This window comes from Elephas maximus, chromosome 18 (genome assembly GCF_024166365.1).
Source record: "Elephas maximus indicus isolate mEleMax1 chromosome 18, mEleMax1 primary haplotype, whole genome shotgun sequence".
NCBI lineage: Eukaryota > Metazoa > Chordata > Mammalia > Proboscidea > Elephantidae > Elephas > Elephas maximus.
In genome coordinates, this window is record NC_064836.1 from 4,667,979 (window position 1) to 4,683,178 (window position 15,200).

The 15,200-nt window shown below is 37.2% G+C and overlaps 1 protein-coding gene across 5 annotated transcripts in view; it reads right to left on the reverse strand.

Moving 5' to 3' along the window:
* Positions 1-15,200, reverse strand: part of ASPM (assembly factor for spindle microtubules) — a 59,312-nt gene that overhangs the window by 40,901 nt on the left and 3,211 nt on the right. For 4 of the 5 annotated variants that reach the window (XM_049857829.1, XM_049857825.1, XM_049857828.1 and 1 more), the window contains exons 2-9: positions 13,965-14,108; positions 12,282-13,770; positions 6,497-6,601; positions 5,939-6,085; positions 4,080-4,325; positions 3,735-3,802; positions 1,241-1,382; positions 542-672 (exon numbers count right to left, since the gene is read on the reverse strand). In XM_049857829.1, the coding sequence (XP_049713786.1) occupies positions 542-672; positions 1,241-1,382; positions 3,735-3,802; positions 4,080-4,325; positions 5,939-6,085; positions 6,497-6,601; positions 12,282-13,770; positions 13,965-14,108 (2,472 nt within the window). The remainder of the gene's footprint in view (positions 1-541; positions 673-1,240; positions 1,383-3,734; positions 3,803-4,079; positions 4,326-5,938; positions 6,086-6,496; positions 6,602-12,281; positions 13,771-13,964; positions 14,109-15,200) is intronic. The other variant, XM_049857826.1, reaches the window with a different exon arrangement.

Genomic DNA, 15,200 nt, shown 5'->3' on the forward strand with positions numbered 1-15,200 from the left:
TTTTTAAAAATATTGCTCAAACTTCATAAAACATTTTAAAAATTAGTATTAGTTTGATAATACAAAAAATTAGTATTAGTTTGATAATATGTGACATTAAAATTAGGAAAGAAATTCCCCCAAGAATTAGTTCCTCAGCAGTACAGTTTAGCTCATTCTCAAGTCAAAATTAAGGGTAAGGGCAATACATGCTGTTAAAATGTCAACTCACAAAAGTCAGACACAGTGCAACTGATTAAGAATTACTACGTAAAAAAAAAAAAAAAAACACCAAGCCCATTACGGGTGAGTCAATTCCAACTCATGGCGACCCTATAGGACAGAGTAGAGCTGCCCCATAGGGTTTCCAAGGGTGGGCTGATAGATTCAAACTGCCGGCCTTTTGGTTAACAGCCTGAGCTCTTAACCACTGTGCCATGAGGGCTCCAATTCTACTTCAGAGTACTGTTCTTCAGGGATTTTATTTTTTTTCGAAAGACAAACTATGCAATAAAAGAGAGTAAATGTCTTAAATATGAAATATAAAACATGAGAACTATACCTTGAATTCAGCATCTTTACAGAAGAGACAAGGATCATGATCAATAAGTCTGGAGATTTTAGCATAATCAAGGAAACAGACCAGCAATAATAGCTTTTTCAATGTAAACTTAGACAAAGCTTCTTCATGACCTTAAATAAAGTACAAAAAAGCATAGCAACTTAATCTGTGAAGGACAAGTTTCACCTTAAAATAACAATAATAGTTGTGTGTTAATAACAAAAAATATAATCACAGGCATAAATAGAGCTGTGTGTCTGTGCTTAGTGCTTGACACACATGAATCCACTTATCCTCATACTAACTCTAGGGGGCAGGTACTATTAACATTTCCATTTCATGAAGAAAACAGATGCAAAGAAACATCAAGAGACTTAGTTGGTTCCATTCAACAAATATCTAAGGAGTACCTACTATATTCAAGCACCATATAGGTGCTGGGTATTTAGTAGCAAAGTAAAACAAATATGATACCCACCCTCGTGGGGATTACAGCCTAGCAGGGGGTAGGGAGTGGGGAGAGACAATACACTAGTGAAAGTAACTACAAATAGTGATGGAAGAAATGATGGAGGATCATGTGAGTGAAGGAAGGGTGGATGGTGGAGAGAACTATTTATATAGTTTTTTTTGGAGAAGAACGAGAAGAAGCCATTTATGAAAAGTGCAGCAAAGATGCAGCAGAGGCAAAATATTTACCGTCACTGTAAAGATGAGGAACAGTGGGGTGTCTGTACTCAGCTGCTATATCAGGATTCCAAAGCAAGCGATTCAGAATAAATATAGCCAGCCCTGTGACATCACTGCTGTCTTCCAAAGAGATCAGTTCCCCAAAAACTGTCTGAGAAGAAATTAGAGCAAAAGTCAGGACTCTGTTATCTCTAAGAAGCAGAGGGACGTAACTGGAGAAAGGCAAAGAGATGGTACCTTCTAAGAAACTGTCAATGTTCTGTTTCCTAAACAGTATGGGGATGATGTGGATATTGCTTAATAAACTCTTTAAACTGTGCATACACACATTACGAATTCTTCAGTGTATACAATATATTTCACAATGAAAAGCCTCAAAACCTCAGGATTAAGGCAAATGCCTAAAAATCATCCAACAAGCAATATTTACTTTCAAATTTTTAAACTTTACGATAAAGAACTATCAAATGTAGGCATAGCCTTCAAATTTAATTATAACTGTTCCACAAAGTATATCATTAAGGTATAACAGAAACCTAAATATGCAAGTTTTCTAATAGTTTCGAAGTGGAAATCCATCTGCAAATGATCTAATAATCTGGAAAGCTCAGCTCTGTTTAGAAGCAACAATTTCAATATGAAATTAGTTTAATATCAATATGCTTATTTTGAATAATTTTTAATACAATAAGGAAGAACTAAAAGCATATTAAATTATATGCTGTAATCTTATAGTGAGAGAATATAGAGATGAAAGCTTGGGCAAATAGTAATATCTGCCAAAAGAGAAATTTCACCTTAATTTTTGGCCCTTGAAGCTTTCTTAAAGTCCTCAAAGGTCACGCCCACTTACTGAATCCTAACGTGTGGGAACGCTAGTCTGGAGGTGAGGGAGAACATTTTATTTTTCGTAATTACTCAGCCCTCCCTTGCCTACCAACTGCCATAGACTTGCTGTGCCTCTTTAGGGAGGATAATACATTCCTGCCTGATGTATGTTTGGCCAGATAATGTACTTTGGCTAATGGAATTGGGCAGAGGTGATGCACACTACACCTAAGCAGAAGTTTCAAAAGGCATTACAACTCTCTACACAACTCTCGTGATTTTTATCTAGGTCACAAGAAGGGTTACGTCCCAAACTGGGAGGTAGGGGAGGATCCCCTTAAATTGCAGATAATTACTAGGTACGTGAAGCAGTGCCAGTTGGCATGTAATCTTCTGGCTAATGAAAGAGAAAAAAACGCCAGAATTCTTCTAGGAAATACTAGCAATGAAACTATTAAGCTGTATAACCACGTAAGTTTTTTATTTGTTCCCTCTGGGCCTCAATTTCTTGATACCTAAACGCCAGATGATTGTAAAGATTCTTTTCAGCCCCAAAGATCCTTCTATTCTAAAACCTGGAATAAGTTAAAATAATTAATGGGATATCCCACATGAGGAAGGTAAGAAGCCTAGAAAAAAAAATTACAAAAGTGAAAAGAAATGGAAATACAGAGGTTTTTTTTTTTTTTTTTTTTAAGTAAAAGCACAATTTAATTCAATTAGTTTTAAATGATATTCTAGCTATTATTGGGCCATGCACCATGTGAATGACTCAAATCCCGATGACATTTTTATGACAGTACATCATCAAAATAGTTACAAGGTTGGGCTTTGGCATCAGACTGGTTCAAATACTGAGCAGTTATTGGTATTTGGCAAGTCACTTAACATCTAAGCTTCCACGTTATCAGTGAAGCAGAAATAATAATACATACCACTGGGTTTTTAGAGGTTTAAATCAGCAAGTGTATTTAAAATGGCCTAGTCCCTATTTGTTAGTGCTCAAAAATGAGCATCCTAGAATTGTTATCATAAACCCGTTGCCATTGAGTCGATTCTGACTCATAGAGACCCTACAGGACAGAGTAGAACTGCCCCATAGCGTTTCCAAGGACTGGCTGGTGGATTTGAACTCCCAACCTCTTGGTTAGCAGCCAAACACTTAACCACTGGCACCAGTAGGGCCCATATTATTGCTTATTAAGAATCTAAATTTCCTAGAAAAGTGCCTACCCCATAGTACCTATTAAACCTATTACTGTGGAGTCAATTCCGACCCATAGTGACCCTAGAGGACAGAGTAGAACTGCCCCATAGGGTTTCCAAGGAGGCTGGTGGATTTGAAGTGCCGACCGTTTGGTTAGCAGCCATATCACTTAAGCACTGCACCACCAGGGCTCCTATTGTTATTATATCCAGATCCAAACTACATTATCTTTAAGAGACTACACTGGCAGGTTACTATGTAACAATATAGCATAGTATACAACCCCATGACTTACTTATCTAATGAGCAAGTATTAATGGAGCTTATGTTTTATACTGAAAGATCGATCAATCAAGCTAATCAAATGACTTCATCGATTTTACAATTAAAACCATATGCTATTAAGGAGTCTAGTCAGTTAAAAGTACAAAAAATGTGTATTTGTTTTAAAAACTAAAATACGTTTACCTCTAAGCCAATTCGTAGCCACAAAGGATTATATGACAAAAGCCAATTTAGGACCTTCTGCCGTTCTCCTGAAACACATGTAAAAAGCAGGTAAGCTCAGACCACTAATCAAATGGACATAGTAAATAAAACTTCATGGAGGGAAATCAGTAGAAAACAGATACCTGCTTATATGAAATAAATTGATCTAGGTAAAATATACATCCATTCTTAAAAACACATATCAAATTTAAGCATGTGCGATTGTAGGCAGCAAAGCTAAAGCGTATATATATTCATTCTGAAAACATAAAACCTTAGCATGTATTTAAAGAACTAATTGCAAGGTTTCTGTAATCTTCTTACCCACATCCTTCCAGAGATGTCTATCTTTTCGAACAATTAACCGTCTGGCTTCAATTTCAATTTCAAGCTTTTTAATGGCTTTAACCAATTTTTCAGAAGTGAATAAACGGCAGGCTTTACGACGTACTCTATTCAATCTGCATCGAGCAGTGTAAGCTCTGAGAGACATTTCATCTTTTGTAGGTGCTCTAGGAACACTTATTTTATGTTGACTCTCCATTCCCAAAAGAATACTAGCAGCATTTACTGGATAAAAACAAAAGGAAGAATGTTTTTAGTTAAATAATACATATCCTTAAATCCAGCAATAAAATGTAACTTGAGATGGCCAAAACCAGAATCTATTCCCTACTTCTTCCAAGCTTGCCCCTCTCTGCCTTTCTAATCTCAAAATAAAGGTGTCACCATTCACCCAGTTGATAAATCAATCTATCCTTGCATTCTGTTGGCTCTATATGCAAAATGTATCCCAAGTCTGATCACTACTCACTGCCTAGCCCACATTAATATCTGTTGTTGTTAGGTGCCATTGAGTTGATTCTGACTCATAGCGACCCTATGCACGACAGAACGAAACACTGCCCGGTCCTGCGCCACTGTTACAATTTTTGTTATGCTCGAGCCCACTGTTGCAGCCAGTGTGTCAATCCATCTCATTGAGGGTCTTCTTCTTTTCCACTGATGCTGTGCTTTGCCAAGCATGATGTCCTTCTCCAGGGACTCATCCCTCCTGACAACATGTGCGAAGTATGTAAGACGTAGTCTCATCACCCTTGCTTCTAAGGAGCGTTCTTGGTTGTACTTCTTCCAAGACAGATTTGTTTGTTCTTTTGGCAGTCCTAACCCACGTTAATGAAATAACTTTCAAAGTAGGTTTTGTGCTCCTGCCCTCTTTATAATTAATAAAAATATAAGCCTCTGAAGAATATGATTTTAAAAAATCAATTACATTTTGAGAGGTAATTTGCATTTTTATAAAACACTTTTTCTCTTAAGAAGAGAACTAAAAATTGGGCTTTGTTTCATTTTAAAAAAAAAGAAAGGTGATCTTAGAGGTCATCTAATCAGATGCCCTTTTAATGTAGAAATTCTATACCTGAGTTCTCTGATGAATACAAACCAGTCTTTGCTCGAGCACTGCAACAATGGGACTCTCACCATTTATAAAAGATATTCTATGTGTTGGTTGGACAATTTGAATGTTTACAAGGGTTTACTCTTTATCTGGAGTTTAAATTGATCCCTATAACTTCTATGTGAGACCTACACAAAAGTAAATTTTCTTTTCTTTCAGGAGAAAACCCTCCAAATGTTTAAAGGGCACCATCTTTCACCCTTGTTCCACACCCAAGTCTTTTCTTTTCCAGAATAAACACTGGAATGTTTTAAACACCTCGCCTCACAGCAACTGCTGTTCAGGTCCCTTACAATGCAGTAGTTTGCCTTTAATTCCTTAAACTATTGTACTTGAAAGTGGAGACTACCCCAAAAGTGGTCAGGCCATGCAGGGATGTTAAGTTTATTCATCAGGACATTATACTTTGTTAACGTAGCTAAGACTGAACTGAATTTCTTCACAGCCATGTCTCAGTGTTAACTCTGATTGAGTCTGTGGTAAAATAAAGCCTGTTCAACTGTAAGGATGGAAATTGCATTGGCTGATGAGAAAATTTAAGCAAAAAGAAAAAGTAAATTTCAATGCTTTAGTACAAAATTCACTGAAAATTCTTACCTACACAATCTTCAGCATTCATGCCAATGAATTAGTCAAACTTACCATTAACCATAATAAAATGTGTAACAAATTCATGTTAAAATTCTGTTTAAACAAGGGTATTATTTAAGATACATATACTTACCTTCAGTAATACTTGTTTTTACAGTGAAGTCATCAGGAGTTAATATAAAATTTAGCCACCAAGTGAAGCCCTGTTCCTGCTTTTCCTTCCAGCGTTCATCATAAAACATATTTTTCGCAGCAAATGGCATTGGATGCCTAGGAATATCTAAGAATACAATTAGGTTATTGCATAAGAAAATTTCCTTTGAATTATTATGAAATATATAGCAAAAGGCCATTTTTACCAGCAAAACCATCTATCTTTAAAACACAAAAATATATGCCTTTCTACCACTTGCTGGAAAGCATTAAAAGAATGTGGGGTATGAAACACAATAAAAGCAAAAGCAAATACAGGAAGGCAGCACTTCTCAGTTATTTAAAATCCTAAGCCATCATGAGTTGATTTCATGAAAGACTGACGGACTATCCCAAGTGTAATTAGAATATACATTTTTAAAATTCTTTAAGGCTTTTATTTAAATTAAAAAAAAAGTACCAATTCATTTCCGTTCAAAATACAATTATTGCTTCATTTCACATCAGTGTTTCAGAGTTTAAATAAACACACACTTGCCTGTTTTTAATGGTTTTATGAAGGTCAAACTGGACTGTGCCACAGGAACAACAGATTTAGTCCTCTTGCTTGTTCTGGAACTAGAAGTTCTGTGTACTAATGACTCTAAAATACATTACGAAGCAGAATTAATAGCAATAAAACAATAAATTTCCCAAAGAAGTAACCGATGGGTTGTTTTAAAGTTAAAGTTTGAGTCCTCCACAGTCATGTTCATTTAGCAAATCCTGAGTACCTACTATGTGCCAGGCACTAAACCATGAAATTGACATCTGGAAACTAGAGTGCAGAAACTACAATTTATTTGGTGTCTGTAGAAGCTACTGTCCACATTCAATCAATGTATTTCATGCTAGGTGCTGATGACGCAGAACTGAAAGATATGGCCTCAGTCTTTAGCATGGTCTCAGTCTAATGCGGATGCAGTCTAAAAAGACTTACAATGTACTACGAAAGAGAGATGTTGTATAAGGAGCTATTAGAACACGGAGGACGGAGCACCAACTCCTACTAAAAAGATAGGGCAGTCTTTCTAGAGGGGAATACACTTCGGCTGACTCTTGAAGAAACATGGAAGTTAGGCATGAAAAACTATGGCCTGCGGAGATAAACGCCACTATGGCTGGAGACGGAACGCATGTGAGAAAAGCAATACAAGAGACTGAAAGAGGTAACAAAGAGTTGAATAATGTTAAAAATAACGATGGCAATTAATATTTGAACATTTTGTGCCAGGCACTATTGAAGGCTTTTTATATAGATTGCCTCATGCAATCAGCACAACAAACCTATGGAAAAAAAAAAAAAAAAACCCAGTGCCGTCAAACCTATGAAAAGTGTACTGTTATTACCCACATTTTATATGATTAGGATACTGGGGTTTATAGCAATTAAGCCACTTGCTCAAGGTCAAACAACCTCTTAAGCTGTAGAGCTGGGATTCAAACCTGAGCAGTACCAGAGTCTGCAGTGTTGTTGAGTTTGAAGCATCTCATATGCCGGTGAAGGATTTTAATCCCAGAAGTAACACATTCAGTTATATTAGAAATTAGTATGGACAATGCCATGAAAAGAATTAAAACTAAAGGCAGAAAACCACAAGGAAGCTACTGCATACAGTGGCCCAAGTTAGATATAACCCGAAACCAAGCCCATTGCCGTCAAGTCGATTCCGACTCATAGAAGAAGAGAGTAGAACTGCCCCATAGGATTTCCAAGGAGCAGCCGGAAGATTTGAACTGCCAACCTTTTGGTTAGCAGCCGTAGCTCTTAACCACTGCACCACCAGGGCTCCAAGTTAGATATGATGAGGGCTTAAATTATAACAAAAGCAGTGGAGGCAAAATAAAGAGGAGAGTTATTTTAACAGTAGACTCAATCAACAAGCCTTAATAACCAACTGACTAGGTAAATGATGGAGGATGACATCTCCAGGATGATTCCCAGGTATCTAGCCCAGGTGACTGAAATAGACGGTAAGTGGTACCTATACAGGAAAACGCGATAAGATACAGTGGCAAATAACCCATCAGAACAGCAGTTCGGTTTCTCAAAAGCAGATTTCATACCAGCTTATGCTGCTACTAAATATAAAAAAAATATATAAGCAAAGGACTAATAACTGTCCAAAGTATTTTTCAGAGCATGAGTTGGCAAAATATGGGTCTTAAGCAAATTCCAGAGTTTTGCCTATTTTTGTATGGTGCACAAGCTAAGAATACTTTTTTACATTTATAAATAGTTGAAAAACCAAAAACCAGAATATTTCATGACATCAAAAATGATATGAAATTCAAATTTCAGTCCATAAATAAAATTTTATTCAAAACAGTCACACTCATTTGTTTATGTATCTCCTGTGGCTCCTTTCACAATACAATGGTAGAACTGAGTGATTGTGATAGAGATCGTGTGCTCCACAAACCACTGTTAAGAGCTCTGGCTTTCAGTGAAATAGGAAACTATTAGAGGGTTTGGAACTCTAAAGAATGATAGGATTCTGCTAATGTTATAAAAGTATCACCCTACCTGCTATATGGAAACCTCGTGGTGCAGTACTTAAGGGCTCAGGTCGCTAACGAAAAGGTTAGCAGTTCGAATCTACCAGCTGCTCCTTGGAAACCCTACAGGGCAGTTCTACTCTTTTCTATAGGGTCACTATGAGTCAGAATCAACTCAATGGCAATAGGTTACTTGCTATCTAGAAAGCAGACCACAGACAAGGCAATCAAAAGGTGAACACAAGATCTGTTAGCAGGCCCTAAATAACACAGACTGGCTCAGGATGGTGCCGCTGGAAGTGGTGAGGAGGAATCAGATTCTGAGTATCTTTTGAAGGAAGATAGGATTTGTTGATGGACTGGGTTTAGAGCCAGACAGAACATGTGTTTGAATTTATACAGAAAAGGTGGGGCAGAAATACAAGTATGGACAATTCCAAGGTGTTTGGCCTGAGTAACGAGAAACAGAGGTATCATGTACTGAGATGGGAAGTCAGAGCAGCAGGACCAGGTACGTGTGTAGTGGGGGTGGGGATATCTGGGGCTTAGTTTTGGACAAAGTAAACACAGATGGTCATTAGACAGCCACGTGCAAATGTTGACCAGGCAGGTAGACATAAGAGTGTAGAGATTAGAGGTCCATCCTGAAGATATAAAGTTGGGAGTCTTTCATGTAGAGATAATAACGAAATTCCACTAGAGTAGTTAGAAACTGAAGTGGGCTCAACAAATAAGAGAAGAAATAAAAACAGCTAATATAAACAACTTTCAAAATGATTTTTTAAAAAACATTTTAATCAAAGGATAATCTTTATGCAGAAAAGTATACATATAAATATGTAACTCAGTGAATTATCACAAAGTGACTACATAGATACTTTCAAGTTTTGCTTAAAAGGAAGCAGAAGAATGGAGCAGAGGCTGAAGTTATAAATGGTTATCAACAGAAGTGTCTGTTTTTAACACAGAATAACAGCGTATTTATATGTTAAGCAGAAATGGCCCAATAAGGAGTAAGAAACAGAAGACATGAGAAAGAGAAGACAATGACTAAAGCAACACCCTTGGGCAGAAGGGCATTCGACCTGGTGCACAAGCAGATAGACTGGCTTCATTTAGGGACATAGACATTTTATGGTATCATAGCAGGAAAGAAGTACTTGGTGAATATACAGGTAGGGTGGTAGAGGGTTGTGGCAGTGTGTGAAAATTCTCTTCATACTTGTACTTCCTTGATGAAAAAGGAAGCAGTTCATCAGGTCAGACGAAGGTCAGAGAACTGGCTCTGGGGTCAAACTGTCTGGGTTACAGATCCAACTTTATCTAGCTTTATCGCTTACTACCTGTGTGACCTTGGGCAAGTTCTCAATGCATCAGTTTTCTCATTTGCTAGTTTGTAATATTGCTGTATTAAGTGAGGTAATCTCAATTGAATGGTGGTGTTGGAGAAGAATATTGAATATACCATGGACTGCCAAAAGAATGAACAAATCTGTCTCAGAAGAAGTGCAACCAGAATGCTCCTTAGAAGCAAGGATGGCAAGACTACGTCTTACATACTTTGGACATGTTGTCAGGAGGGATCAGCCCCTGGAGAAGAACACCATGCTTGGCAGAGTACAGGGTCAGCAGAGAAGAGGAAGACCCTCAACGAGGTGAATTGACACAGTGGCTACAACAATGAGCTTGAGCATAACAACGATTGTAGGGATGGCTCAGGACTGGGCAGTGTTTCGTTCTGTTGTGCATAGGGTCACTATGAGTCGGAACCGACTCGACAGCACCTAACAACAACAACAAATGAGGTAATAATAAAGCACTCAAAACTGGATCTGATAAAGGATTCAGTAAGTGTTAGCTATTATCAACCATGAGTGAGGAGAAAAGCTGTTTGAAGCTTCAGGAGAAGAGGAATGAGTTAGTTTATAGCAGGGATAAAGTCAACAAACCAGAAAAGTACAGCTAAAAAGAGTGAAGGCCTTACTTGAGGGTAATGGTCATGAATTTAAAGACTAATCAGCAAGGTTCAGATACAGAGGAGGCAGAGTTGAATTGGGTTTGGAATTTTCTGGGCAAGTACAATAGAGGGAAAGAGGGGTGAATGGAGTGATTATGATGATTTATGGAATTCAAGCTGAGTAAGGAAGAGAGAACATGAGGGACGTGAGGACCAGGGAAGAGGAAGTGTTGCTAATGGACTATAGGTTATGGAAGAGTAGAAAATATGCTGGAGTTGGGTTTCTAGAGGAATTGCTGGAATCATAGTACGACTGGAAATTGAGATGCTTTTAGGAGAACATGGCCTGGTTGGAACTATAAAGCCAGAATACTGGCCACCAGAATTTTGAAATCATAGAGTAATGACAGTAGTAGTTTTGGTGAAAATATCATGAGCCAGATGCAAAAATCTTGAGAGTAATCTTTCACTGTAACAAGGAGTATGAGTAGGAGAGGCTGAAAACTGAGCTTCAAGCTCTTTTGTTGTTGCTTTTTGTTTATTTTTAAGGAAGAAAGGAGAAACCACAGTCTGGAAGAGGAAACGAGAAGCAAGGAGGTCTACTATCCCACCAAGAGGCACAGGGTCCTAACAATAGGCAAGAAAACACAGCTTGAGAGGGTTTCAATGAAAACAGTGTTCTCAATGGAGAATCACATAACAAAGTTCAGCAGGGTAACAAAGTGAAGGACTGTTTAAAAAGGAAATGTGATAATGAAAGACAGCCAACTAAGAGGGCACAGGAGGATTTAGAAGGCTGAAGGTAAGAAATGATTCAAATTAGGGGATGCTCAAAGAGAAAGGTGACAAAAAGATAGCTATGTATTATCTCCTAGAAGTCCTAGGATTCTTTTAAATGATGTTAAAGTAACTACATTATGAGGAGTAAGGTTTGTTTTCCTGCCTGGATTTGATTGCTATATGAGGTAAATTAAAGGGGCACAGTGTGATTAGTCTTGTTTTTGAGGCAGACAGTTGGCAGTTAAGCTGTGAGTACTGGGAAGGAATAGTGAGGTTTTTCTCAAAGGAATGAGGAGCACTGAGGCCCTATCTTCATTCCTAATTAAGAGATCTAAGGAGGTTGAGAGAGAATAATGTCATCAGGAGCACACATTGCACAGAAGCCTCCTCTTCCTTTCTTTGGGTGGTATTCTGGGGCTAGGCACTTTATTGAGCCTTCCACTCAGCCCCTGGACCAAGGGGAGGCAACTGAGGTGGTTCCCTTGGTCTTAACGAGGGAGCATCAAGAAACTCAGTGAGCAAGATAAAAAAAAATTTTTTTTCATTAAAATATTTAACTGTAGAAAATTCATGATGAATAAGAATATTAACATTGCACATAAGGACAGGATGACAAAAGTTCAGAATTCACCCCTAACACTACATTCCCCTTCCACTAGCAAACTAGTACAAGTTAACACAAGTTTACCAGCAACAGATTTACAAAACCCTCTTTCAGAGAGTGCTATGGTGAGACTTGCTTGTCATCTTCTGTACGCAGATCTACTACCTCCTCATCTCTTCATGCTTCTGAAAATGTACAATTGTTGAAAGAAGGTTCCACCACCTTGAAAGATTTTAATGAGCAAGTCTTAACTGAAACATCCTTTCACTCCATAAATAATATTGATGACCAAATTGAAGAGAATAATAGACTTATTCTTACCCCAAATTGTTCTTCAACTTTGAATATTACCCTTTATAGGTATGTTTTCATTTTCATTTGAATATTACCCTATATAGGTGTGTTTTCATTACAGGTTTTATTAAAAAAAAAAAAAAAACTCACCTGCTTTCTTCAGATTTAACTTCTCTCTGCTACTTGTATGTTTTGAGATGGGTGCGGTGAACTTCTTTGTTTTTTTAACAGTTGATTTAGATTCCACAGGAGAATAATGGATTCTTTTGATTTCTTGTACCTCTGTAGCTTCCACAACTGTACCCCTCACATTTGCATTTTCCATGTTTCCAGCACTCTTTCTTTTACAAGCAGCTAAAGCTGTCTTCGAGGAACGTGGAGTTATTTCATTTTTATGACTGTTAAATTTACTTACAATTGGATCTATAATCGGAAGGTATGAATGAAAAGATTCTTTCTCTTTTTGGTTATCTACGATTACTTTTTCAAGTTCACCTACTGCAGTGTTGAGACATCTTTTTGCCTTTGATTTATTAGTTTCGGTTTGTTTTTCTCTGGCACAGCTGGACTTCCTTTTAGTAACAGTGGTGGAAAGCATTGGGCGTCTCTTAGATTGTTTATTCTGGCTGTAACTAGAAATATCCTGAAATGCAGAAAATTTAGGATGATTTTGTTTTGTAAAACTGTAGTCATTTGGCTTCATTTCTATAGCTTTGGGTTGTTCAAAAATAGCCTTGGGAGATTTTGACTCCTGACATCCATGGGTACGTGGTAAAGCTTTATTTTTTCTCCAGTCTTGAGGAGGCTGTGGGCCTTGAGAATTTTCATTTGATGATGGTGATAAATTATATGTTTGCTGAGATGTACACATAAATGCCATGTTATCTTTTACAAACTGGTTTGGTGATAGAATAGGTTTAATTGTCTCTGATTCTAGATCCTGATTTAGTCCATAATTATCATTTACAAAGGAATCTGGACTTAAAATAGTTTGATAAATTTCATGTACAATTTTGGATTCCAAATGCGTAGGCTTTGAATTATCTTTCATAAATTTACCTGATGAAAGACCTGTGACTAATTCTACTTCATTATTAGCTACATGGCTATTATGTACAGAGGAGTCTGGACTTAGAAAATTCCCTTTACTTTGTGTAATATTCAAAGTTGAAGAACAGTTTGGGGTAAGAATAAGTCTGTTATTCTCTTCAATTTGGTCATCAATATTATTTATGGAGTGAAAGGATGTTTCAGTTAAGACTTGCTCATTAAAATCTTTCAAGATGGTGGAACCTTCTACTTTCAACAATTGTACATTTTCAGAAGCATGAAGAGATGAGGAGGTAGTAGATCTGCGTACAGAAGATGACAAGCAAGTCGCACCATAGCACTCTCTGAAAGAGGGGCTAATAGGTGATATAGATATTCTGTTTTCTTCAAGGATTAAACAATTGTTTTCTGTTGGGGAACAGACTTCAGTCACAGCCAGATTTTCACAGGCTTGTAGTGGGCTCCTAATAGTGTCAACTCTTTGGGAAACATTAAATGTTTTATTAACATTTTGACTATTTGAAATCCTTTTTTTACGACTAGAAGAGTTTGAAACAGTCTTCTTATTAATGGTATCCCAAAGACTCCTCTGCAAAAATAAGCAAAATATACCAAATAAGTGGATAACTATTGAATATTATCTTTAAATAACTAATATAATGTATGTCGCTCATTTTAAGCTTGTTATCAAAAAAAAAATTTTTTTTTTCTTTATCAAAATAATTTTGACAGAGTATTAAACATTTTCTTAGAGGAAATCACAGAATGATTACAAATTATTACCTTTTTCTCTTTCCACTCTTCTGCATTTCCTAGCAATATGGCTTGGTGTTTCAGAATATCATTTACGACAAATGTCACAATCTCTCTTACTCGGCCTTCTTTCAATGGTGTCCAGTTAACAGAAATTACAATTTTTTCTTTAGGCTATAATCCAAAAAGAAATTATTTTTTTAAATGACTATGACAATAGTAGTATAAAATAACTAAACCACATTATAGAAAACAGTAGGGAATTAATATTTGTTAGTCACCAACAATTTATACCCTAAGAGCACTTAAGTCAAATATAGTTTTCTTACCTTATGCCATCATTTCATTATGAGGAAAAAAGCCACTATGAATAGTAAGGTTCACAGCAAAATAAAATCATAATAAAATCTTAACTGTTCAGGGAAGCAAAGGAACAGATAATCTCCAAAAGATTTTATTGTAGTTGTGTGTTTATATGGTCGCTATGAGTCGGAATCGACTTGACGGCACTGGGACTGGGGTTTTTAATTTAATCATATGTTGCTACTTCTTTAGATACCTACACTACTTCTACTTCAAATATAATGACCCCGCACTATGAAGTAAATTCCTTCCTCCTACAAACTCCTCTGAAGTCCACATCATCGTTACTAATATTTGTTAATCACTTATTATGTTCCAGGCATACGTGCATGCCTGCCCAGATAGAGGCAGTCCATATTGCACTGGACTACATGTTCTAGCAACTGTTTCTCCTGCTTTATGGGAAATGCTGTCAGCCAATAGCGACATCAAACCCAAAACCAAACTCATTGCCGTCAAGTCAATTCAGACTCATAGTGACCCTGTATGGCAGTGTAAAGCTCCTGTGTGCCTGTTTTCCGCACCCCCCGCCCCCGCCCCCCCCCCCCCCCCCCCGTATATACTTCTGTTCACAAAAGATATTTGAGATTCACAGTCTTTTCACCGCAGGAACTAGGCCTAACAAGTATTTTCCTGTGGAACACCCTGGCTTTGGTTAAACTCTCCACTCAATGTCTCCTTCCTGCAAAACTTTGCTAATCACAGTGAAAATTAAAGCACAGATTTGCTTAGCAATTTTTGCTGTAGATATGAGCTGGCATTCCAAGACAGCAAAGTGCTTTTTAACAAAATTCAGCAGGAGCCTTTCCTGTCCACTCCCCACCCCCGCACTGTAAGGAAGGAAGGAGTTAACAGGATTAATGAGTGTTCTACAAACTCATTTAATTCTCATATCACTAGGGT